The sequence below is a fragment of the Cercospora kikuchii genome, assembly GCF_019650295.1.
Source record: "Cercospora kikuchii DNA, contig_00007, whole genome shotgun sequence".
NCBI classification, from domain to species: domain Eukaryota; kingdom Fungi; phylum Ascomycota; class Dothideomycetes; order Mycosphaerellales; family Mycosphaerellaceae; genus Cercospora; species Cercospora kikuchii.
In genome coordinates this window covers 1,084,302-1,108,245 of record NW_025408588.1, presented here as the reverse complement: position 1 = coordinate 1,108,245, position 23,944 = coordinate 1,084,302, and the positions used below count along the sequence as shown (strand labels likewise).

At 53.2% G+C, this 23,944-nt stretch overlaps 11 protein-coding genes across 11 annotated transcripts; 5 read left to right on the top strand and 6 right to left on the bottom strand.

Annotated features, from left to right (window-relative positions):
• Positions 1-454: 454 nt before the first annotated feature.
• CKM354_001053300 (uncharacterized protein) lies at positions 455-1,903 on the bottom strand (the record flags this gene model as incomplete). The annotated part of the gene is made up of 3 exons (XM_044805994.1): positions 455-535; positions 591-965; positions 1,019-1,903. 3 exons carry the CDS (start codon positions 1,901-1,903, stop codon positions 455-457), a joined length of 1,341 nt encoding a protein of 446 aa, XP_044661929.1.
• A 294-nt stretch (positions 1,904-2,197) lies between these two features.
• On the top strand, positions 2,198-3,077 carry CKM354_001053200 (mitochondrial 54S ribosomal protein YmL2; the record flags this gene model as incomplete). The annotated part of the gene is made up of 2 exons (XM_044805993.1): positions 2,198-2,479; positions 2,529-3,077. The coding sequence occupies 2 exons, from the start codon at positions 2,198-2,200 to the stop codon at positions 3,075-3,077; spliced, it is 831 nt and encodes a 276-aa protein (XP_044661928.1).
• A 347-nt stretch (positions 3,078-3,424) lies between these two features.
• On the top strand, positions 3,425-4,805 carry CKM354_001053100 (uncharacterized protein; the record flags this gene model as incomplete). The annotated part of the gene is made up of 4 exons (XM_044805992.1): positions 3,425-3,772; positions 3,838-4,092; positions 4,158-4,559; positions 4,617-4,805. 4 exons carry the CDS (start codon positions 3,425-3,427, stop codon positions 4,803-4,805), a joined length of 1,194 nt encoding a protein of 397 aa, XP_044661927.1.
• A 516-nt stretch (positions 4,806-5,321) lies between these two features.
• CKM354_001053000 (uncharacterized protein) lies at positions 5,322-6,432 on the top strand (the record flags this gene model as incomplete). The annotated part of the gene is made up of 2 exons (XM_044805991.1): positions 5,322-5,656; positions 5,802-6,432. The coding sequence occupies 2 exons, from the start codon at positions 5,322-5,324 to the stop codon at positions 6,430-6,432; spliced, it is 966 nt and encodes a 321-aa protein (XP_044661926.1).
• Positions 6,433-6,560: 128 nt separating this feature from the next.
• CKM354_001052900 (uncharacterized protein) lies at positions 6,561-7,477 on the bottom strand (the record flags this gene model as incomplete). Its single annotated transcript, XM_044805990.1, has 2 exons — positions 6,561-7,158; positions 7,215-7,477. The coding sequence occupies 2 exons, from the start codon at positions 7,475-7,477 to the stop codon at positions 6,561-6,563; spliced, it is 861 nt and encodes a 286-aa protein (XP_044661925.1).
• A 1,061-nt stretch (positions 7,478-8,538) lies between these two features.
• Positions 8,539-11,316, bottom strand: CKM354_001052800 (uncharacterized protein; the record flags this gene model as incomplete). The annotated part of the gene is made up of 1 exon (XM_044805989.1): positions 8,539-11,316. The coding sequence occupies one exon, from the start codon at positions 11,314-11,316 to the stop codon at positions 8,539-8,541; it is 2,778 nt and encodes a 925-aa protein (XP_044661924.1).
• A 909-nt stretch (positions 11,317-12,225) lies between these two features.
• CKM354_001052700 (uncharacterized protein) lies at positions 12,226-13,395 on the top strand (the record flags this gene model as incomplete). Its single annotated transcript, XM_044805988.1, has 1 exon — positions 12,226-13,395. The coding sequence occupies one exon, from the start codon at positions 12,226-12,228 to the stop codon at positions 13,393-13,395; it is 1,170 nt and encodes a 389-aa protein (XP_044661923.1).
• Positions 13,396-14,193: 798 nt separating this feature from the next.
• CKM354_001052600 (uncharacterized protein) lies at positions 14,194-15,711 on the top strand (the record flags this gene model as incomplete). The annotated part of the gene is made up of 4 exons (XM_044805987.1): positions 14,194-14,515; positions 14,565-14,594; positions 14,668-15,087; positions 15,143-15,711. The coding sequence occupies 4 exons, from the start codon at positions 14,194-14,196 to the stop codon at positions 15,709-15,711; spliced, it is 1,341 nt and encodes a 446-aa protein (XP_044661922.1).
• A 137-nt stretch (positions 15,712-15,848) lies between these two features.
• Positions 15,849-17,497, bottom strand: CKM354_001052500 (uncharacterized protein; the record flags this gene model as incomplete). Its single annotated transcript, XM_044805986.1, has 3 exons — positions 15,849-16,196; positions 16,260-17,338; positions 17,392-17,497. 3 exons carry the CDS (start codon positions 17,495-17,497, stop codon positions 15,849-15,851), a joined length of 1,533 nt encoding a protein of 510 aa, XP_044661921.1.
• A 985-nt stretch (positions 17,498-18,482) lies between these two features.
• Positions 18,483-20,702, bottom strand: CKM354_001052400 (uncharacterized protein; the record flags this gene model as incomplete). The annotated part of the gene is made up of 1 exon (XM_044805985.1): positions 18,483-20,702. One exon carries the CDS (start codon positions 20,700-20,702, stop codon positions 18,483-18,485), a length of 2,220 nt encoding a protein of 739 aa, XP_044661920.1.
• Positions 20,703-22,791: 2,089 nt separating this feature from the next.
• CKM354_001052300 (uncharacterized protein) lies at positions 22,792-23,745 on the bottom strand (the record flags this gene model as incomplete). Its single annotated transcript, XM_044805984.1, has 1 exon — positions 22,792-23,745. One exon carries the CDS (start codon positions 23,743-23,745, stop codon positions 22,792-22,794), a length of 954 nt encoding a protein of 317 aa, XP_044661919.1.
• Between the last annotated feature and the right edge of the window lie 199 nt (positions 23,746-23,944).

Sequence of the window (23,944 nt, the reverse complement as noted above, 5' to 3'; positions counted from 1 at the left end):
AAAGGAAGGTGGGAGGAATAAGTGTTGAGTCGCCGCAAGAAAATGTTATTCCTCAAGACGCCCGCTTTTAGCGTCGGTGCGACCCCTCCGTCGCTCATTCCCTGCCCTTTGAAACTGACGTCACGTGGGTGGCACGTCTTGAGAACAATACTCCGATCTTACATGGCATGGTCAGATATCCTAGCAAGACTTGTCCAGTATACAGAAGCTGGAGGGCTCTGAGGTGCATTTTGTACTCGAGGCATGATTTTGAGACATTTGCAAGAACGTGTCCTGATATCATGGCGGAATGACATGTGTCACCTATCTGCACACCGCAACAGTGTAATGTGTTTCGAAGAGTGCTCTTCTTCATGGGCCTAGTCGTAGCTACCTGCTCTGATCTGCTCTGTCATTTCATGACCGCAATACTGCCGGAACGCCTTCGCTATGTTCTTCCAAACCACTTTTAGACTCATTGCACATCTGGCAGCCGGACGGCAATATCGCCCGATTGAGTGATGTATCGAACCCAGGGTAGAGATGGATATTGCAGCTGTAGCACAAATCAGTCTTCGCACACAGACATCTCGAGTCTGCTTGTTACTCACCTTTGGCTCGATAATCTTGAGATATCGCACTTGTATCCCTGAGGTTGTGAAGTATGGGATCTCGAACTTGACCCCAATCGGCCGTTTGCCTTTACCGCCGCCTCCAACACCTCCCATGCTGCCTCCGAAGCCTCCCATCATACCACCACCACGCTCCTCATCACCCTTGACAGAAGGCAGACCGAGCTCGGCACGCATGAGGAATTCTTTGCCACCGCCAAACTGCTTGATCTTCCAGACAATGGAAGACGTCTCCGGCGCGTAGTGAACAGAACCGATGTTGGTTCGGAAGCGAGGCGTATCAGCATCTTCGGGCACGGGTATCGAGATCTCAACGTTGTTAGCTGTTGACCGGCGTTTGAATTGTGCTTTAGCCTAAGACGATTGTCAATATCAGACAACTTCTCGTTCGCTGGAAGTGAACAAACCTTCAGCATATATTCTATTCTGCTCCCGGAGTGACTCTCCACAATACACTCCACCCAGATAAGCGGCTTCACCTGCGTGTTCAGTCGGTACGACATGAGCTCGAACTCTCCGTCCGGCGGAATGAATGATATCGTCCTGTCATTCTCGAATCTCGATAACCGCACGCACTGATGGAACTTAACATCCTCCATTTCTACAGCCTTTCCTCTCGTTGCTCTGCCTGTCGTCTCAAACATGGCTTTGTCGTTCAATCCCAATCGCAACTCCGGCATACCAGAAAGGTAACACTTCATCTTGATCGCACCCAGAATCTCTGACCTCAGGACATTGCCTGTACTGCTAACAAGCAGGTTGAGTGACTCCACAACATCCAGAAACACCTCATTTTTCCGGTATCGAATGCCTTCACTTCTCCACGAAACGGCGTTCGTGACTGCAATGGGCGGTCTGGCCACTTCCAGCTTATGTGACTCTTGTGTGATATACTCTTGCAAAATCTTGCTTTCTGTCGTTTGAGGATATCCAAAGTCCATCATCTCATCCAGCAACTCGTAGATGACCACAAAGTTGTCCCTGATCGATTCCTCCTCCAGCTCCTTGAAGTACTCGGTGAACACTTCCACGATGCGATGGAGAAAGAGAAGAATTTCGGCCGCATTGCTGTTCTTTTTCGTCAAAGCGAGAAGGTATAAATTGTTGTGTCGAATGTAGAGGTAGTTTATGTCTTCGTCGGAGAAGCAGGGCGGGACGCTGGATGATTCCTCTTCGGCTTCTGACAACAGGATAGGGAACTTCTCGACTGCGCTCATAGGAATGTCTCCGCGATAATTTCGAGCTAGAAGGGTCTTGCCCTTCAGGTCGAGGAAGAAGACGGCTGAAGCCATGAGTGGAGTAGTGTTTGGGCTCGAGGCCCGGTATGCGCTGGTGGGTGTTGCTCCTGCTGGGCGGTGGGACGGAGTGGAAAATCGAGTTGTCGCGAAACGAGAGTCGGTGTGCGCGTCAGATGAGGTTTCGTCGTTGTCCGGTGATCTCGCAATCAGAGTTGGGGGTATCGAGCGGCCTTTGCGACGTGGTTACAACGAGACCCCATTGATGGCGCTCGACGCGGAGGTGGAAGTCTTGGCATTGATGAAGATAGCCTCCATGGAGGAACAGCATCTCCTACACTCCACCACATCATGGCGTCCCTCCTCAGATCGCGAGCGCCTCGCGCGCCATCATTGTCAGCTCTGACATCGCTGGAGTCTGCTCTCGCCAGCTTTCGAATAACACCTGCCACAACATCGATATCTGGACGCCGAAACGCATCGCATCAAGCGCAGGGACGAGCCAACGGCGCCAAAGATGGACCGGGAAAGCGACTAGGAGCGAAGAAGAGTGGAGGACAATATGTCGTGCCAGGGAACATTCTGTACAAGCAGCGAGGGACATTGTGGTTTCCTGGGGATAACTGCTACATGGTATGTCTTCGCAAGCACTACAGGCGTAAATAGCAATTGACGAGAGTAGGGACGCGACCACACAATACATGCTGGCCAGCCAGGCTACGTGACATATTACCGGGACCCAGCCCGACATCCCAAACGAAAATACATTGGCATAGTCTTCGAGCGCAACCAAAGACTGCCAGCACCCCCGAATGCGCCGCGGAGGAGGAAGCTGGGCATGCTGGCATATCAGATGCCACAGAAAGAGATATCTGAGGAAGAGACGACAGGCGATATGACCTTTGCCGCACCACCAGATACGCCCGATGCCGCATCAGCGCCCGCGACCATCCTCAAAGACCAGCCCAACGGATCACGAGATATCACTATCATGAGAGGACCGAAAGGAGAGAAACACGAAGTGAAGCTCCATTTCCGCCCTGGCAAATACATGTACAGAGAAGCCAATTGGGAGATCGGGCGAGCAGCGGAGAGGAGCAAGGTTGCCATGGCTGTGAAGCCATTCGTGCCTGGAGACAGATTTGCTGCGTGGAGAAAGAGGACCGCAAGAAAGGCTAGAAGTGCCGAGCGAAGAGCAATGGGAAGAGCGGGTAAGAAGGGCAAGAAATAGATGACATCTCAAGCCGCCAGAACTTGTACAGATACCAATTGTATGACCATTGCCCGAGCGGCCTTCCCTCACAGCCATACGCCCTTGCCTGAAGCAGGGTAATGTCGGCAAGGTCAAGTCACGTTGCGCAAATCAAGTGAAGTGAGCTGCTGACGAAGACACAGAACTGGGTCACGTCGCCTTCCACCACGCGTGGCTTAATCATCTGGCCCTGATGAGCATATGTGTACGGCGGCTACAAATCCGTTCATTTGCTTCGACGTCTCGAACACACCAGCTCGACTTGAACACAACATACTGACATCGAGGCATCATATTCAGAGTCCGAGCAGAGACGGCGAACGGCAATGCAGTCCTCAACCTTTCTCTGCGCCATTGTGGCCGCCACCACAGTTGTGCTGGCGAATCCAGTCCAATCCCCAAATGCACAACCGGCTCCGATACTTGATGTGAGGACAATCAAGACTTCGCAGGAGAAGCATCACCGAGCTATCGGCCATCACTCCGCCGCGAGCGTGCCACACTCTCCGACTGCGAGCTCTCCGCTGATACCACGCCCCACCAGCTCCGAGAGTCCTGACACAGTCCGTGGCGTTGAGTACAAAGATCTCAACGACGCTGCACAAAGAGCCATACTATCGAACTGTAATGCTATGGGCTGGATCACTACAAGTGTGTGCCACGATAATTCTGTGGTAAGGACAACTGCAAAAGCTCTCGGAAAACGAAATGATCGGTCAGCTAACATGTTGACGTGTAGTACGCCTGCGAGATGCACAACCATCTTCTCATGACCTGCACCGCCTCCGCGCCGTGCAAAATTCGGTACTTTCGAGGCGCTGAAGGCGATTCGAAATCCCACAAGATGGCAGGATGCTTTGCTCCGCACGCCAAAAGAGACCTTGTCGGCGACGAAGACACAATCCCTCTTCCAGCCAAATACGATTCAATGCCTGAAGAACGTTGTCCACTGAGGATTAACACGACAGACCAAGTCTGTCTGCATGAATTGATCGTGAGTTCAGACCTTTGAGAAAGTGGTCTACACACGGCTATTGGTCCTGCTAACAGATTTCAAAGTGGGACTGTAAGGCCCGACGTGTTCTTCACGACTGCGGTGAATTCAACGGCTATGACCTCTGCCGTGAGCACAACAAAGGGGATAAATACCTGTCCAATGGTCCCAATAACCCCTGGTGTATCGCTAAAGATGATCCACGCATGACTGGGGCAACAGCAGACCCCTTTCCACCCAGTTCCATGGCGCGTCGCGGCGATAAGCCCTGCGAACCGTGGCCACCTGGGCCACAAGCTAATATCACTTCGCCTGAGCAGATTCGAGGTGGACTGGATGGCTGTTGCTACAGCGAGCCAGAGCAACATTTTCTCAATGAGACTTGCGCCGGTAAAGAGCCTGGAAAGCCTATGAAGTCCATTTGTGTCGGTGGCTGGACCGAAGACAAAGTCCCCATGGCGGCGATAGTAAGTACTCAAATCACGGACCAGAACCGAAAATCGCTGCTGAAATTTATGAATCAGTATAACTGTACCTCCATGATCGCCCCGACAACCTGTGGCATCACGCCCGGCGACATAGCAGTGGCTGGTCCGATAGCACTCTGCGAACAGAAAATGGAGCCCGAGCTACAGGCGAAGTGCATTTCCGCGAACGAGGTCCGGAACAGGATCAAGGGATCGAGTTCGACCGAGACAGCCAAGCCTACTTGAGAGATTTGAAATTCAGCACTGAAGAGGCGAGGCATTCTGGCGTACAATGTCAGTCAGAGGCACTAGTTCTCTCACTCGAGATCAGAATCGATCCCAAGACGCGCTGAGTTTTGGGCGTAGGCCATGAAGCCTTCAGTGTAATGTGAGAGACAACATGATTTTGAGCGAAATATATACGGAAGGAAGGCAAGTCGACATGGACAACTGATGTTTGACAAAAGCGGCTGCCTGGGGATATGCAGCAAAGAAATGGACATATAAACTCTCATTCAAGGAAAGGCTTCATTTAAGCCTTGTAGCTTCAACAACACCACCAGGTAACTCCCATCTCATCTCTTCAGACACATTTGAAAGCACCACTCACCTCGCCACATCAAAATTTGACGCATCTGGTCGACCGGTCGTACCTCGGCATCTCGGAAGCATACTTCACCTCAAACATCAATTACCCATTGCATATCAACCCCACTCCCCTTCAGCGACTACCTCTGCTCCCACCCATTCAAACCATTCAAAATGTCCTCCGGCCAACCTACTCCTACCAAACTTCCCCATAGTTACTCACTCCTCCCCTACACCGAAATCCGCGTCTCTCACCACCCCTCAACTTCACCCGAACCAACTCCAGTCTTAATATGTACCCTATATCGACCAAACAACAACAATGCCTTCACAGACATCATGACCGATGAGCTCGAACATTTCTTCGGAATCGCAAGTATCGACGATCGTGTCAAATGTATTGTTTTGACAGGACATGGCAAGATATTTTGTGCGGGACAGGATTTGAGGCAGGGTTTCAAATTGCAAGGGAATGGGAAGAATGAGACTGATAAGACGCATCGTGATGGGTAAGATCTTCTTTGTTTTTTCTTTTGTTACCTCTTCCGTTGGCATTGAAGGCTTGTTTCCCGTATGAATACGGATTGTGGCAAGAATCACTGTTCAGTGTCGCATCGATGCTATGATTGACGCTCACATGCTGATTCGTGACAGTGGTGGTCGCGTATCTCTAGCGATCCACAATTGCACCAAGCCAACGATCGCAGCAATCAACGGGCATGCCATTGGTGTTGGCATCACTATGACTTTGGCATGCGTGATGCGAGTCGTCTGGTCCAAATCGAAGATTGGATTCGTCTTCTCGCAACGTGGAGTGGTAATGGAAGGATGTTCATCGTTCTTCCTGCCTCGGCTTATCGGCCATGCTCGGACACTTCAGCTCGTGACCACTGGAGCGACAATCCCGGCCACGGCGAAACAACTTGATGGACTCTTTGCGGAAGTACTCGATCGGCAGGAAGATGTACTTCCTAAAGCATTGGAGATGGCAGAGGGCATCGCATCGAACACGTCTACGGTCAGCACTTTTATGATTCGAGAAATGCTGTATCGGGGAGTCGATAGTGCAGAGGCCGCGCATCTATTGGAATCCCGAATCATGGGCCACATGAGAGGGAGCGTGGACAATGACGAAGCTGTTGCTGCGTTCCTGGAGAAGAGGAAAGCTGTCTTCACTGCGACTGTGCAAAGAGATTCTCCTCCAGTCCATCCTTGGTTCAGTCCTGTGAGCACGAAGAACCCGGCAGTGGCAGATCCTTTGACAGCAGGCAAGCCAAGGCTGTAGCGTTGAAGACTGCGCATCTTCGCGATTGGCCGTGTGGGCCAGACTCTTCGAGAGGACCTTTCACAACCGGTAGCTTTCTGCGAACTTGTCGCATGTGCTTTCCCTTGCCGCTCTGCGCTTTTGTTCCCTCAGTCACCAGTTGCGCGCCACTTGTTCTCATCTTCTCTTTCGACACCAGCTTCCGCCGCGGTTCGCGTCCTGCCCGCACCCTCGCCAAGTGGTGCTTGCACACCCTCGGTAGTCGCGCCCTCCTGCTCTTGATCTTCGCCGCCGACAAATGTCACGCCTTCTGGCATTCGAAAGTTCCCGTCAGCGTCCATGAACTGATCCATGTTCTCACTCGTGATCCATCCCGTAGCTCCTGGTGCGGTCTCATCGAGGACAGGCTCCCCATCCTCGCCTTCCTCTCCTGGCATTGGAGGATCAGGATTCAGTTCCTGGCAATCTGCGATTGCTTTGTAGAGAGCTGTGGTCGTGTCATTGTCTGATGTTGTGCCGTTGGCGCCATTCGAGCTGCCCGCAGTCGCTTGAGCATCCGTCGCGCCGTGTTGCACCCCAGTAGCAAATATTTTCAATTGGAAGTACTCGATGTCGTCGTCGGCGGTATCTGCATCGGACAGGTTAAGCTCGAGGAGGACTGCATTGCCGTCGATGGCCGTGATGGTGATGGCGGGATAGGTAATGCGGCAGCCTCCATTTGAGTTGATAGAATGTAAGATCAAGTGTCTGTTTACATGATTCAGCATTGCGCGCAAGGTGGCGGCGGTATGGTTGGGACTCACTTTGATGTCACCCATACGTTGACATCTTCGAGGCGAACGTTGCCTTCTTGTGCTGCGTCAGCGCTGACGTTCTCCGCTAGGCTCTTGAGCGGTTGGTGCTTCTGGTGCGAGGCAAGCGGCAGAGTGACATGTGTGTTCGGTGCATGGAGGTGAAGCACCGGCGGACCATCGAAGAAGGTGCCGGGAGTCTGTTCCTGATGCTGGGACAGCGGCGTGAACTTGTCGACGGTCGGGACGAAGTCCAATGCTTCCAGTGCTGCCATGGTGGGGATTACTTTTCAGCACTGCCCTCTCCAATGGCGCAGATTGATCTCGACAAAGTAGAGCAGCACTCTAAATAATGTCGGGGAAACATTCAAGCGGGACCGAACTGGAGGGGGAACAACCGCTTGGCATCCAACTCCACGCGACAGCACCCTCTCTTGTTGCTTCCCTCCTACTGCCCACTCCGGCCTTCAATACTTCTAGCGCCTTAAAATGGTGCCGTATGGTGAAATGAGCAGTACAACACGTGGTCAGCCACTGACACGCCTATCGGCCTTTTGCCCGACTTCATTATTGCATCAGGAGATGCGGCTGTGTCCGAGGCGACGGCTCCAATACTTCTCGCCGTGGCTGATGTCGTTCCAATCAGAGCAATGCCCCAGCTCGAGACAGGCAACGCACGAGAGGTGACTTGTCATTCTGTGGCTGCTTTCTTGCTTTCGGCTCGCCTCTCTGACCCCTTATGGACTGGTCGCCTGCTTCGGGTCGTCGTGGCCTTGGCCCAACTCCACGCTGCAATCAGGCTCAAGAATCCTACTGCTTCGCACAAGTCAGGCCCAATACTGGAGGAAGTCGATGCAGCTGCGACATACGCTTCCTGACCACAGAAGCAGTCTGTGGAGGAACGGGTTTCTGTAGTCCCTCCTCATCACCGGCCAATCCCTATTGCACGTCAGACGCAGACTGTATAGAGCTCGGCACTGGCGACTATTGCGTCTTTAATTCCGTCGGCCGTGACATCTGTAACAGTCCGACAGTTTGCCTAGCGAAAGAAACCTGTCAGCAGAATTTGCCTCCTAATCTGAAACGGAGGTTGGAGATTGTGTTTGAGGACGCGGCAAGAAGGAAGGCTGAGAGGGAGGTGGAGGGGTGATGGGGAGAATGTCTTTACTGGTTTGCTCGCTCTCCTACTGGATATGTTGAGAGTAGGGTATCTTTCAGCTAACAGAAGCATCGACCTTTGGACATCTAAATATTGTAGTAATACACATCGACTTTCCGAAATATCTTCCTCTGGCTTCTACATTCTAGCTGACAATCCTCCGCCACGAGTGCTTGACTAGAAACTCGCTGGCAAGAACTCTGGAATGTACGCCAAATTACTAATAGCCGCCAATCCATAATTCGAAGCATCATTCGTTGACAACCACGGAACCTCATCAACAGGTGCCAAAACTGCACTGCCGTTGATTCTCGTCGTTGCCCAAGTGTCGGTCGTGTTCAGCCCATCAGCTTCAAACTCGCTCCAAGCACGCTGCGCCCAGCTCTCGTTGCCAGTACGGTAGTATCCGTAAGCCAAGAGACGCGAGTGATCTTGTCGGAGCGTGGCTGTTCGGGTCCAATTGCCTCCGTAGCGGGCTTGTTGTTCGGCGGCTGGAGCGCGGTAGTAGTAGCAGTAGTCCAACCAGACTTGCTCGAAGCCTTCGGGGAGTTCGTCACCGTAGTGCTCAATGAGTTCGGCGACAACTTCGCCTAGGCCGAACGCAGCTGACAAGTGCGATACTGCTACGACGCCGTTGTTGTCAGGATCGGTAGGTGGTGGGTCGAGGGTTCCGTCAGTGTTGTTGTAGAGACCGGAACCTGTCACGAAACCATTCTTCAAGCTAACGATGCCCTTAATGGTATTCGTCAACTTGAGCTTGGCCTCTTCCGCACGAGGACCCTGACGCTCCCATTCGAGGAGCCAGGATGCTGCCAGGCCCGACCAATCTGTCCCGAGACCGATCGTGGCGCGGTTACCAGGTGCTGGGACCCAGCCGTCTGTTCGGACTTTGCGGTTGGGGTCGAGAGTTTCGTATGTCTTGTCAGTGTCCAGGGTCTCCTGAACCAACTCTCCCACACGCTCATCGCCTCCAGAGATGAAGTAGAAGATTTTGCGATATTGTGCTGTTGAGATACGGGCTTGTTTGGCGGAGTCGCCCCAGTGTTGGACACCGTGACGCGTTCCGAGACCTTTCCACTGACCGATGTGGTAGACATCAACCTCGCCAGTGTGGCGGGTGAGAGCTTCGGCAAAGCGATACACATCCTCACGGCCAGTACGAAGGAAGTAGGGCCAGAAGAAGAGATCAGGCGAGAGTTCACTGTTATCCCACGCGTACCCTCCAATGTCGTAACGCCACTGGTGGCGATCGACATCATATGTGTGCATGATATCGCCAAAGTCAAATAGACCGTACCATCTGCGTTGCTCGACCTCTGTTTGGTAAAAGGTAGCAAGGAAGTCAAGATTACTCTCGATGCGGGCAGCGAGGGCACTCGAGGTGTTGGTCGAAGGAGGTGCCCACCAGGTTCCAGCGGCTTTGGTCGAGTGGATGTATTCAGGCTCAGTGAAAAGGACTGGTGGGTTGTTGGCGTGTGTTACAAGAGCTGACAGACGATCACGAGGAGGGGTGGCCTCAAAAGCATGAATGTAGAACTCGTTGGTTCGGGCGATGCCATACGGCGTGTCAAAGCCGTCTTCCCAGTCTTCGTAAGTGATCTCAAGAGCATCAAGCTGGTCCGCATAGGTCTCCTGGCCCAGCCCGTCGTGGTAGGGTCTCAGGTCAAGAGGTTGTGCTTCAGGACTGTAGATCCAGACGGTGACTTCACCAACATCAGTAGCAGCATTGCGAATGTCCAGACCTGTGGGGTACTTCTTCCAGAAGTCGCGAAGAGCAACTGCGAGGCCTCCTTGTGTTGCGCCTCCGAGATATGCCAAGCCGCCGGAGCGTGTGGAACCAGGAATGTTCAACCAACTCTGCCCAGCTTGAGTCCTCTTCTTCAAGGTGAAACCATCAGGTGACAGTTGAGTCAAGCTGTAGTCGTTCCAGTTCGGAATCCAACCACGTCGCGTAGCATTACCGACGCGAGGATCCCAAGTATCTGGAGTTGGAGTCTCATCGCCTTCGTATTGTGCTGTGCGAATGTTTTGTCCTGGATCTCTGCGCAATCCAGTGATGCCTTTGACGGCTTCGTTCAAGAGACCGCCATCGACACCAGCAATGCGAACATGGCGATTGTACAGCTCCTCTTCGGCAAGTGGCACGTCAAATCGAAGACCGATGCCAGAGATGAAGTCAGTTGATGAGTTGCCATCGAAGACCAAAGTGTGCACGATTCGAATGGCATCGGAGTTCGCGTACAGATAGAAGCGCAAGATGAAGGGAAGCCAATCGATGTGGTCCGCCCCACTGGTGAGAGTGTGGGTGCCTCGAACAGTGACAAGTGCGCGTGCCTGGTTGTCCCTGCTGGTAGTGACATTATCGACCTTGCTCTCGAAGTTGGAGTAGCCAATCGATGAGTTGGTCCTGTCTTCAGCATTATCCGCAACGCCAGATTGTGAGTGAAGGACTAGTCTGCCGTTCTGCCCAACCACCTTGCCACTCGCAGTCTCAATGTTCTCGACCACCACGGCGCCACTCTTGGGAAAGCTTGCTGAGATCTTGCCAGTGTCGACTACGACCGAACCATCAGAATCAGTAACTGCGATACCCGCGGACTGAGATGTCCTGGGAGAACCGGAGGATGCCGTGATCGTGTATTCGTCTGCGATGTTCTCGGTCTCTGGAATGGCATGGGCAGTCCACTTGAGAGAGCCATCGGTCCAGTATGCGGTTGCCCAGGACTGCAAGTCAATGTCACCTGAGGCCGAGAATCGTGTACTGTTTGGAAAGTGTTTGCCTCGAGCCCATGGCAGACCGAACGTCGTTCCTGAATGATACTCGGGCGTAGAGCCAATCCATCGCACCTGGACACTTTCGGAGGAGGTGTTTGTGTAAGCTTGGGCTGTGACTGAACCCAGAAGCCCAGCCACTGCTGTTAAAGGAGAGAAAAGACGAGGCATGTTTGCGATCATTCAGAGCAGGATCTGCTCATGCCTGAAGTCAAGAAAAGGGCGAAAGCGAAGCGTACAGACCTACATATGGTGTCATTCAACAGAGACATTGCTTGACCCCCAACGCGATGCCGCGGCCTGATTCAGGTGTGAAGAACTCAGGCTATACCATGGGAGATTAAATCGCGGAGCAGCAGTATAGTGCCTGCCAGGAACGCGAGGGACCTGATCTCGCATATGCGGGATGGCCATGCAGCCAAGAGTGGCTAAGGAGGATTCGTTACCTATGCCGGTAGTGATGGTCTCGTATCGGCGCATGATACAGCGAAGCGAGTGCCCTGCTCGGTGCATTGGCGGCGGGCGTGAGGTGTATGTCGTGCGGAGACGTGGACATGAGATCATATTGTGCATGCACAACGGCTTGTGTAATTTTCGCGCGAATGGTGAGCCTCGCCATATGGAACAGTCGGAAGCATGTTGGTGGAGGTGGAAGGACGAAGAAGGAAGCTGTCTTGTGGAGAGCTGTGGAGGATGTTCTTGGCAGCGGAGGCGGACATGGCCGTCGTGCACGTTTCCCCCTCGACACAACAACCATCTCTGCGCATTCACAGTCCTCAGCCTGTTCAGCAGCCATTCTACTGATCAGACCGTGCCGCTCAAGAGAGCTGAGTTGGCCTGCGCATTCCTCGTAGATGAGCTCTGCGTGTCAGCAACACTCGCGAAAGTGGTAAGTGCCGCGTCTCCATCTCCCTTCTTTTTCTACGCCAATCAACAAGGAGGCGTGATTTGAGAGTCGGCAGTGTGGTGGCACGGTTTGGCTGGACGTGAGTCACAGCGTTGCTCAAACACGCTCGCTCCCTGGGCGCCTGACTTCTACTTCAGCTCGTTCGAAGGCCCGACGCGCCTCAACTGTCAGACACATCGCTCAGCATGGCTGCCGTCGCCCGCTGCTCTTTGCTGGGCCTCCCCGCCGAAATCCGACTTCACATTTATCAACTGCTCTTCGAATCGCTCGAGATCCATGTCCAGCGAGGCCCGGAACGCCTACACAGCCATGTTCGCTATGAAACGTCGAGCGACGACAACGACGACGACGACCGGGAAGAGGAGTATGACGCCGAGCAAGTGGAAGAGCAGGACAGACCTGGGCGCTTCGTCGACAGTGAGGGCCGCGAGGCTGAGGTCTCCTGGCGCGACTGGACTGCGACATCAGATCGGAATGTTGCCACGAGCCGCGGTCTGTCACTGCTGCCGGGCCTGCCGCTCGAGGTACGCGCACTGCGCCGCGTGTGCAAGCAGATATCCGGCGAGGTCGACGACAGCTGGCACTCGGCTGTCACCTATCACTTCGCCTCGACAGTCGCCTTCGTCGATGTGCTGAGTCAATGGCCAGATGAAAAGCTCCGCGCGCTTCGCCATGTCTACGTGATCGACACGCCTCTGCCGGTCTACGCCTTTGCGATGCCAGATTTCTATGTTACTCACAACTTCAACGAAGCTTTGTCGCTTTTCCCAGGCCTACAGCTCGACTCACTCACCGTCGAGAATGTTTGGCTTCTGCCAGGCGGGAAACCCCTCGATGCCTGGTGCGTCTCCGCTACCACAGGCACTATGAAGCGTCTTCTGACCACCGACGGATGGAGAAAACTTCACTACATGTCTGGCATACTCCCGCTGTCACCCACTCAAATGAAGCAGCTCGAAATGGCCGTCGAGACCTATCGCGCCGAGAAGCAAGAGCCAGACTTTCTCTATGAACTTGGCCGAGTCAGGCCGCAACCATATTCGTCGCACAATATACTCATTCCCGGTGAACCTCCCGAAGACGAAAATGTCACGAAAGAACTTATCGAGCAGTGGTATAAAGAGCATCCCGAGGAAGTTCCTCTTCGCGAAGAGGATCACTATCTCGACGACGTGAAAGACTTGCACCTTGCAATGTGGGCCCAACGCGGTGCAAATTCGACCTTTACGCAGGACGGAAGCGCCATATCGTCGACTCTAGAGAGTCTGAAATCGAACATATCTTGGGTTGAGCTGAGGCAGACTGATGATTATCTCGTCGATGATGGGGTAGAAGATCCAGCGAGTCATCTCTGAGCGGTTTTGTGCTCAATGCAGAATCCACCGCTGCCTTGATGCATGCCGTAGGATCGATCTCTAGGTCCCCTAACGACGCTTGCGACTTGGACAGCACAACCGCAATACAACCAGCTCCATGAGCTGCTTGCTATGATGACAATTTCAGCATGATCAAGCGGGAGACCTTCATGTCACACAGATTGCTTGTTACATTGATTCTATTGCACCCGCGCTCGCACGCCTGATGGAAAGGTGTCGTTCAATGAAGGCCGGTCTTGTAGTCGCCCATTCCGCGAATACAGGCTCAATCGCGCAGGCTCAATCGCGGAACACTAGAGCCAAATCAGGCTTCCTGTGCGCTCTGCTAGTCTAAGAATGATGCGGCAGCATAACAGCTACAGCATCAGCCATCCTCACGCATAAGCAGTGCATACATCGACAAGCAAAGCTGTCCGCTGGGCAGTACGTGTTTATGATGAATGGCTTCATGCAGGTACATGTGTCAAGCAACACGCTAAGCCATGCCTCATCCGTCAGCCCCCGAAGCTTAAGACACGATAAACGCACATCATTTCCTTCGAAGCTCACGCGGGTCAGAGTCCGACGATGTACAACCAGATGTTTGAGTCGTGGCCGGCTGGTAAAGCAAGGCTGCGACGAATCGAATCTCTGCGAAATGCAACTTCATGACCAAAGCTGCAACCCAACATAGTCGATCACGTCTCCTGTCCAGAACACATATTACATCTCGAAGCCTCATCCCTGGTTTTGATAGTTCTTGCGACCCTACGAGCTCTCGGATTCTGGTTCTTCGCAATGTTGATCCGCAGCACGCGTGTAGCGCTTCTCTTCGCAGCGCAGGCTGTTGCTTATCCCTGGGTAGTGCATGCACCTGGAGTCGATTCTTCGGCACTCCCTCCACGCGCTGCGAATCTTGCGCGACGAGATTCTCCTGGCTGTCCTTTCAATGCAAATCATGAACTTGGATTCTCCAGCACGGACGAGTTTCCTTATCTCGGCGCGAAGAATGGACTGCCGGGGACAGGGAAGGGCGGTATTCAGGTACCAGCTCCTGGTGATGTAGCGCATGAGTTTAAGGAGCCGAATCCGCAGACTGATATTCGAGGGCCTTGTCCTGGTATGCACGGCATTTCGAGTGGGGAACGCTCGTAACTGACGTTTGCTAGCATTGAACGCTCTGGCGAACCATGGCTTTAGTCAGTCAACCCAATGGGAGCACGATCTCAACTGTGGGTATCATATGGCGTATTGACTGACGATTGTTCACAGTCGCCCATGATGGTATAACAACATACAACGAGCTCATGGATGCCCAGCAAAATGTCTTCAACGTCGGCTTCGATCTCGCCACCATCCTCGCAATCGCAGGCGTTGGCCAAGGCGGCGATTTGCTTGAGACGAAGAAGCTGTCCATCGGGTGCGATGCCAGCTCACGCACTTCCGGTATCATTGGCGGTCTGTTAGGTGACGAGCTTGGCCTCAACGGACACAACCACTTCGAATCCGACACTTCTCTGACGCGAAACGACTACTACCTTTCCCCAACCCGAGACAACTACAGCTTCAACAGTACTTTATTCACCAGCATGATGGCAGCCTGCGACGGCGAATGCGATCGCTCCAAACTATCCGTCTACCGCAAGCAACGATATGAGGAATCCAAAAGAGACAACGGGCAATTCTTCTTCGGTAAGACCTTCCACTTCAACAAGGAGCAACTCACTTACCCCCACACCTCATGCAGGCCCCATCCAAATCGCGCTCTACGCTGCAGCAGCCTTCGTCTATGACCTCTTCGGCACAGGCCCCACCGCCTCCGAATCCACCATAATGTCCTTCTTCGGCGCCACCAAAACCTCCACCGGCTCATACATCCCCACCTCCGGCGAACGTTTCCCTCCCAACTGGACCAACCGCCTCACCCCTTACGGCGAACTCCAACTCATCCCCGAATTCACAGCAATGTACCTCGAAAACCCCGTTGCCTTTGGATTTAATTCTGGACCCAACAATTTCTTAGGATTGAATTTTAGTTCGTATATCAAAGATGGGAAGTTGAATGAGGAGAGTGTGAAAGGTTTGCCTTGTGCGTTGTATTTGGCTCTGGGAAGTGTGCCGAGTGCGACAGGGGAGTTGTTGAATTTGCCGGTTAGGCTGGTGAATGTTATTGCAGAGAAGGTTGCGCCTTTTATGAGGGATTTGGGGTGCCCGAATAATTACAATGATGGGGGGCAGAGTCCTGGGCCGCTTGCGGGTGAGGATGAGGGAGCGGATGGCGGCGGTGGTGGATTGTTGGGATTGGGAGGGCTCTGAGAGAGAGTGCCCGGGTTGTGGGTTTGAGTCATGATGATATGATATGATTTTGACGATGATATGTACGAGTATGCAATGCCGTAATGCCACATGCATGGCATATTTCATGTCACTGAAACTCATGTTATCCTGTCTCCTCATACTCTCGTATCCTTATGCCCATCTATTATCGTCCCGTACACTCGATCTTCGCTTCCACTGTCGCCCAAGTGTTCGAGCGCTTTTCTCCTGACAGCCTCATTATCGAATGCAGCTCTTGAATGGAAGATTTGTTCCATCTCCTCCAATGTTCTGCCTTTCGTCTCCTTGAAAAATAAGAACACTCCGATTGCCATGATGATGTCGAGACAGGCGTAGTAGAGGAATGTATAAGAGCCCCACGCTGCGATCATGTATGGTGTTACGAGCGAAAAGAGGAAGTTGAAGAGCCACTGGGTGGCTACGCCGGTCGAAGTTCCAATTTCACGGATGCGGGAGGGGAAGATCTGTTTCAGCGTACGTTAGCTTGGCTGGGCATCTCATCACGTTCTACATTGTTTTGATCTTACCTCCGCAGTGTACGGCCATGGTACTGGACCCCATGAGAATTGGTAGACCGAGTTCGTGAGGAAGATCAGCGCGACAGTTGCGATACCGGCACCGGTAGTCTGGTTGTTCACGGGAGCTGGAGTAGTATTATTGACAATCGCAACAATGACGAAGAGACCCGACATGATAAGCGCTGAGATCCAGAGTGTTGGCTTGCGTCCCCATCGTTCCGAGAAGAGGAAGATGTATGTTGCGACAGTGATGAACTTTTCGGCACCGAAAAGTCCTGTGATGAGAAGATTCTTGTCTCCAGCTCCGACAAGCAGTTTGAAGAATTGTGGTCCGAAGTAAGCAAGTGCTGTCATTCCGGTGCACTGCTGGCCAAGGAATACTCCAAAGGCGAGTGCAAGGCGATATCGGTTCGCAGGCTCCAGCAGTTCCTTCTTCCTGAACCCTTCGGTCGCCAGAAGCTCTGCCGCGATACCAGCTTTGATTTCGTCGAATTCAGCCTTGACCTCAGGACCGCTGTCTGCTCGCATCCAAGTCAGAGCTTCCCAAGCTTCATCGTTCCTTCCCTTCTTAGCGAGCCATCGAATCGATTCCTTCTGCCAGAAGAGGCCGATACCAAGGACAGCTGCTGGCACCATCTGCAAGCCTACGGGAATCTGCCACTGTGCTGAAGACACGGGCATATCGTGAACTGTGGCATAATCGACCCAGTAGGATATCAGCACGCCCGATGCGAAGAGCAACTGCATGCCGGATCCGAGCTTTCCTCGGATTTCTTTAGGTGCTTGCTCTGCGTTGTAGCTGGGTACCACAGCTGTTGCTGATCCGAGTCCCAGGCCAGAGACAAAGCGCCCAATGTAGAAACACACTAACGAGTGTGACGGGATCACTTGCAGAATAACTCCAATGATGAAAACAGTGCAAGCGACCTGTACTGTTTTCTTACGTCCAAATCGTTCCGAGACGGGGAAGATAGCGCAGGCAGCGAGGAAGGCGCCGACATTTTGCAAAGAGACCATGACGGCAGAGACCGTGGTATTGTCCGAGTACCCGAAATCGCGTTTATAAGATGTCATGGTAAGGACACCGCCTAGATCAAAGGGATCAGTTTCTAGAAGCTTTCTACTGTTGCTTCCCACATACCAACAATGCCTGTGTCGTACCCAAAGAGGAAACCAGCAGTGCAAATGAAGAATCCAAAAAAGTATGCCCGGAAGGCACCCAGCCGGGTACCTTGCAGCTTTGCCATGATCGTTCACAAGCTCCTGGAGCAAGAGGTGTCGACGATGGCACAGGACAGCAAAAGGCAAGTGAAGTCACAAGACAACAGCCTCCAAACTCTCCAAGACCAAAAGTGAGACAGCTCGCGAACAAGACTCCGGGACCTGGGAACTTTAAAGTCTAATAATAAGCCATAGGTACCGCGGAGATGTGTACCAAGTCAGCCGCATGCCAATCCCAATGCTTCTGCATGCAAGCACAAAGCCATCTTCTTGTGGTCCTGCTGAAAGCTCATGCGACAGCGCAGAGCTTCTCGTGCGTACCAATGCAGCACGCAAAAGCACGCCATGCGTCTAGCATAGCTTTCATTGTCTGTCGGAACAGGGGTCTACGTGTGGAGAAGCTGCCCCGAGGTGGTGGTTGAGGGTGCAAGAACCGGCCAGCGGTTGGTCGGCCGAAGCGCAAGCGACGATCCCTTCTTTGTCTTGTCCACGCCACGTGCTTGCAGCATGCAAGCAAGCAAGGAATGTATGCTGTGTTACCCATAGTGACGAAGCCGACGAGCGCAACGAGTGTGATTGCCATGTGCCAGACTAGGGTCAATCGAAATGGGCTGCCTTCATCGTTGAGTGCGCTTCATTGATCAATTCGGAAGCAATATCTCAACCATACCGTATCGAGCATGTTTGCCGCTATGCTGGTTCATCGACAGCGGATGATTAGTCTCCAAATCCGTGCCCACGTGTGACACTCGACAAGAGAGAGTTGTGCTGAAGCCGACGAGCCGACGGACCTTGCAGCGTCTGATGACAGGCAACTCGTCCAGCCGATGATGTTGAGACTCGGTGTTATCGCAGAATCCGTATTTGTGACAAGCATTGAAACAAAGCTTCGCTAGCGAGAGGCGGCTTTCTTGAGGCTGACAAAAGGCTTGTGGTCTGGCCGTGACGACGGTGATATATTCGGCAGAATATCGGCATTGGATTCTGTAGATGTTGAGCATCGGAAAGACTTCAACTGCCACTCACTTTCATACTTGGATCGATGAGAGAGATCTGTATGCGCTTGAGAGCCTTGCAGTCCTCTGCACATATTGCTGATAATGTGCTTAGCTTGTCCAGATAGTTGATGGTCTGTTCGTACGCAAGCCGCAAATATGGCAACGACACCAAGTGCTTCAGACGATCGCTGCGGTGTATTGCAGTCAACACAAGCAGGTCGTAGAATTGCTCGTGAACGAATGGGACCATGTTGCCCTGGAAAGAAGACGTAGCTATGCCATCGAAAGCTCCAAGCTTCTGCTTTAGGGCTTGCGTGGAAAGTTGTGCAAGGCGCATGATTTCTGCCTCCCCGGATTCTTTCACCAAATTATCGATGGCAGAGATGATATTGCGCTCTGACGTGGGCCGAAGTCGTCCGTTAGCGTCTTTTGAACAGGTCTGCAAGTCCATTCCGTGCCGGATGCCGGGTAGGATATGTAAGACGAAGTCGAGAAAAGGTCGTAATATGCTGAGCTTCACTTTCCAGTACTCATGTCTTAATTTTGCAAGCTCAGGTTCCGATGGCGGAGAACCGCGTTCCTCATCCCAACGAAGCAATGGGTGAAGTCGCGTGCGCCACTGCTGTAAGCCGGTGGCGTGCCGTTTGACCACTGTCATGACTGCCGAGGAATTATTGCTATCAACAGCGTCCTGGTACAGATGCTCATCCACCTCGCATTGGATACCATGCAGTTCGCATAGCGCATTACAGATAAGGAGGCTCGTCTCGTCAGCTGTCTGGGGCAATGACTGAGTCGTTGTGGCTTTCGGAAGGGCGAGATCGCGCACAAGCTGTTGCAGACCACTCTTTGGTAGAAGCAGTTCGCTCGGTATGCTACTCTCCAGCTGGAGACAGCACCATGCTGCTAGCACTGCTCGCTGATCCCGACCGTGGCGGTTCGACCCAGATTTGCCGTGCTGTTCTGCGCGATCCTGGCGCCGCAAAAGATGCAACAGGACGCGACCAGCCATCGAATACCAGCTTGCACTTTCCGTTGAGCGACCAATTTGCGCTTTATACATTCCAGCCAGCATGAATATATGAGCATGTACAAGGTCGTATCCATCGATCTGTGTTGCAATGACCCTACTTGCTTCTAGGTAGTACGAGTATCCGGGCGCCAGAGCTGCACACGTTGTATTTGTTGGCAGGCGCTGTGTTATACCACGATCCGGCGTGATTGTGGATCCCAGAGCCAACACGAGCAGAGCTATAGCATTCCCCGGCGATCGCTCGATGCGTCGCTTTTCTGCCGTCGTATCGCAAGGTGATGCTGTCCGTCTCCTTTTTGTTCGTCGATCAAAGTCGGACTCTGAGCTCATCAAACAAGATGCGCCAATCGCATCTGAGGCATACGTGCAACGGAACAGATCGAACGTAGAGTTCACTCTGCTTCGTTGAAGAAAGGGCTGTAGTGGATAGAGGTTTTTGAAGAAGCTCTCAACAAGCCTGTTGATCGTCCGGATGGTGAGGTCCATTTCGTCGGCATCGAAGCCTTTGGACATTTCGTGCAGAGGTGCGTTTCTTGCCTCAGCTCGAGCCGCGTAGTCTTCATCCAACACCGTCGCAGATGCTACGAAAAGCTTGCGGATCTCTGGCCAGCGAAATATTGATCCTCGAATCTCATCAGCCACTCGTCGTGTGCGATCCCCACAATGTGTACCAGGCCCGGGCAAGAGAGGCTTTTGTGGCTCGTGGGTTATGGTTGAGTGCCTCAGTCCTGCAATACTCTGCATGTGCACCTCAAGACTTTCAATCTTATCGGTTAGCGCTTGCAGGCCTTCTCCATGAGTTGCCATCCAGGAGAGCATATACTCCACGATCTTGTCAACCTTGGTCGGGACCAGCGGTCGGTATGTACACTCAAAGTTGTTGGTTCTGCAGAATGTGCATGGTTCGCCTTCGTCACATCGTTGCTTCCTGGTACGACACGGCTCACAAGCTTGTGTAGCTCGAGGCCTTTTCGGCTTTCCAGCAAGAGCTTCGATCGGTGATGTGCTTGTCGATGTATCTATTGCATGTGGAGCGTGTGTCGGAGCGTGCGGTGGATATGAAGATGCTGGGACATGAGCGGAGAGGTAGCCCCCTTGTGTCGAAGTCGGTAGCGCATAATATTGCCAGTACTCGTTAGACGCCGGTTGTTGCAATCCTGGTTGGAAGGGAGGACACGAATAGTACATGCCCTCAGCCATGTGGAAGCAGTCTCACAACCACTGCAGTTAGTTCTCACATAAAAGAGGATCGTCTGAGCAGGATCGATTGAGGAAAGTGATCAATATGCAAGGATGACATCTTGAGAACGAATGAAGGTAGCACCTCATCCGTCCGGACGCTGGAGTGATATCAGATCAGGATTGCAATCAGTTTGCGAGATGATCAGCCAGTACAATAACGCGACCGCGAGTTATTCCACAGGTGTGAGCACAAGCATCTGCCTGGGTTGGGCAGCAAGAGCCTCCGAATTGAGTTTCAGTAGCGAGACCACTGCGGCACTCGCGAGCTTTGGCTGATGGGTCCGGGAATCTTGTCCGTCTGCCTGTTGAAAGCGATGATGACTGTGCTGCACGCCACACATGCAGGACAATGTGGAGTGCATTCGAGACGCAGCACTTGTACTATGATGAGGCTCTTCGGCAGACCGAGCGCTCGTCGAGACAATATGTGTTGCGCCGGTTACCTGCGACGGCTAAGCGAATCTGCTGCTGGTACACGTGTTGGGAATTAAAGCTAGACCATCTCTTAGCCTACCCAGAAATCTCACATCGTACTCTGTTGGCGTGAATGCTTCGCGAGCGCGAGCGAGACGAGCACTGTAGACCGGGAATACGATGCTGAGATCCAGACTCTGCGCGTACCCGAGGTGGATGCCAAGGAGGAGGTGAAGGAGGCGGATCCCTCGTCAATAGGAGGCTTGCTATTGTCGCAATCTCCATTTCGAGAAGGCGCCCACGTTCCAACAACCCTTTGCGGGGGCCGGTGGGCCCAGTGGCACCTTTTGCCGGTGCAGATTGGCTGTCCTGCCAGAGGTTTGGACGTGATGCTTCACCTCCATTGCATCTGGCAGCTGCAACGACTCGGGTTGGTTTCGGGTGCGGATGGCGGTGGAGGGAGAGAGAGAAGGTCAGCCAGCGGAGATGTCGTTCGGCTTGGCGGAGTTGAGTTTGTTCCGCCGGTGGTGCCTGCCGACTTCATCATCTCACCCACCCACGACTGCCCAAGCGACGTTCATGGAAAGGGACGGGAGCCCTGGATCTTCGCCGCTCTCGTCCAAAACAGCAATGCCGACGCCAGTGTCCTGGGTGAAGGATCGCTGGCTCCGGGATCGTCAGAAACCAAGACCAGCAAGACGGTGCACCCCAGCGGCTTGCTGCCCACGCGAACGCCGACGGCTTGTCTGGCAACCAAGTTCGCACGCCTATCAGACCGACATCATCCACACTCTGGCGAGCACAGGAGCCAATCCTGTGGGATGCTGCGGCTTTCGTCCAGCCAGTAGAGAGCAGCTGTTACGGCATGCCTACGCCCAAGACAATATGCGGACTCCGGGCACAAACCTTCGCGCAAACAACACACTTTGGTATATATGACCTGCAATCCTCCACGGAGCACTCCGCGAATGCTCATTCGCCGAAGCACCTGCTGAGCCGCTCTTCCGAACATGGCGACACGCGACGGATCAGCCGCGAGCCGCGTTCTGGACCACACGGAAGAGATAACTTGTCCTTCGCACGATGACCGCAATCCGAGCAGATCTTCGAACAGGTTGAGAGAAGTCGCAATGAGGATGACGCCTGGTTCGCACAGCAAAGCCTCGTCCTGCCAGCTGCGATACCGGATTCCTGCCCGACGAGAACATTACGCCATCACTAACCGCAATTCGTGCAGCGTATAGTCAGTTGGAAGGTCTATATTGTCCTTCGGCAGCTGATTTACCCGGCCCTGCTGCCCGTCGTAGACTACAGTGACGGAAAATCTCTCAGATCGTCCACACGAGATTGCCAAGGACTTAAATGGCCATGAGGCAATTGACTGCATCTGCGGCGACTTTCAACCTACGCTGAGGTCGCCTATTATGCCTGCTAGTGATTACGGCAAATCGGAGACTCTACTTTGGGGACAAAGGATTCACCCGTGGGCGACCTGTGGAGCACCTACTCCCGTGTTCTCTTGAGGCTGCAGAAGACATCGTCCGGAACAGTGGCTCGAATGACTCGGGCGGCTCCTCAACTTTACTTATTGACAGGAAGCGAACATCCGCGATCCACTCTCACTAGAGTGGATCTAATGTCTTTCGTGCACCAGCACGAGCCAAAGCGTCGCAAGCCCGAGCTGCAACTGCGGTCGCCAGGGTCGCTTGCCCGCTGCACGACTACTTTCCGCCAATTCCGCAGCCGCCTGCTGGTCTCGAATATGCAACGGTGCAAGCCATTTCTCCAAACCATTGGCAAGTACCTGCGGACTATCACGACCAGCGACCCCACCCGCGTCGACGATCTCATGCGCAGAGATAGTCAGCTCTGCCGCCAACTCGTTTGTGTCGAGCAACATCGCTTGCAGTCCTCTGGCGTGAAACCAATCTTTGTTTGCAGCAGCAAGATATGCGAACGCACGCTCTCGTGGCGTTCGCGGCTTTTTGATGATACTCGTAGGTGCAGTGACCACGCTAGTTACTACATGGCTGGCTGCTCCGACTGTGAGGGCAATGGTGCCGCCGAGAACACCAAAAGGGTTGAAACTCTTGGCCGAGTGGCCGATACGTTTTACTGATTTCTTGACATTGTTGGCATATTGCTTCTGATGATTGCCCAGCGAATTGCCAATGTCCGTAGCATGCTGCAAGGCTTGCTGGGAGACTTTGGCAGATACGAATGCTGATAGTGTGGACAGGAACGAAGAGAAGCTTTCCTCAGTGATGCCGCACGCCAGAAGATCAGGCGACCAAGTGTCCAAGAAAGGTGCTGTCGCGGATGGCGATGTTTGGGGTATGGCGATGAGTTTTCGACCGCTCGTTGCGGTGTCATAAGTCGGTAGGTCGGCGTCAGGAAAGCGGAATGGCGCTTCTACTGTTGGACCCGCAGCTGAGCTTCGCTTCTCGTCCACGATAGGTGTCTCTGAATGCGCAGGCGCGGCAGTAGCATAGGTCGGAAGCTCTTCTTCGTTGAGGGTGAGAGCATCTGCTCGTGAGGATGCCGCGTCTGACAAGTCGTCCCTCTGCTGTTCTGGAGCACGACCCATGCTTGAACTCTAGCACCAAAAAATCGCAGCAATTGATTGTGGTATCGCTGACTTCAGAACTTGATCAGAAACATTCCGTCGCGGCGCCCTTCCGAAGTACGGCAGAATTCGTTGATGAGAGCAGTTGCAAAAAGTAGTACTTGGCTCCGCCAGACCTGCTCATCAAGTTACTTTCTTTTGAGTCCGATACACGGCTAAG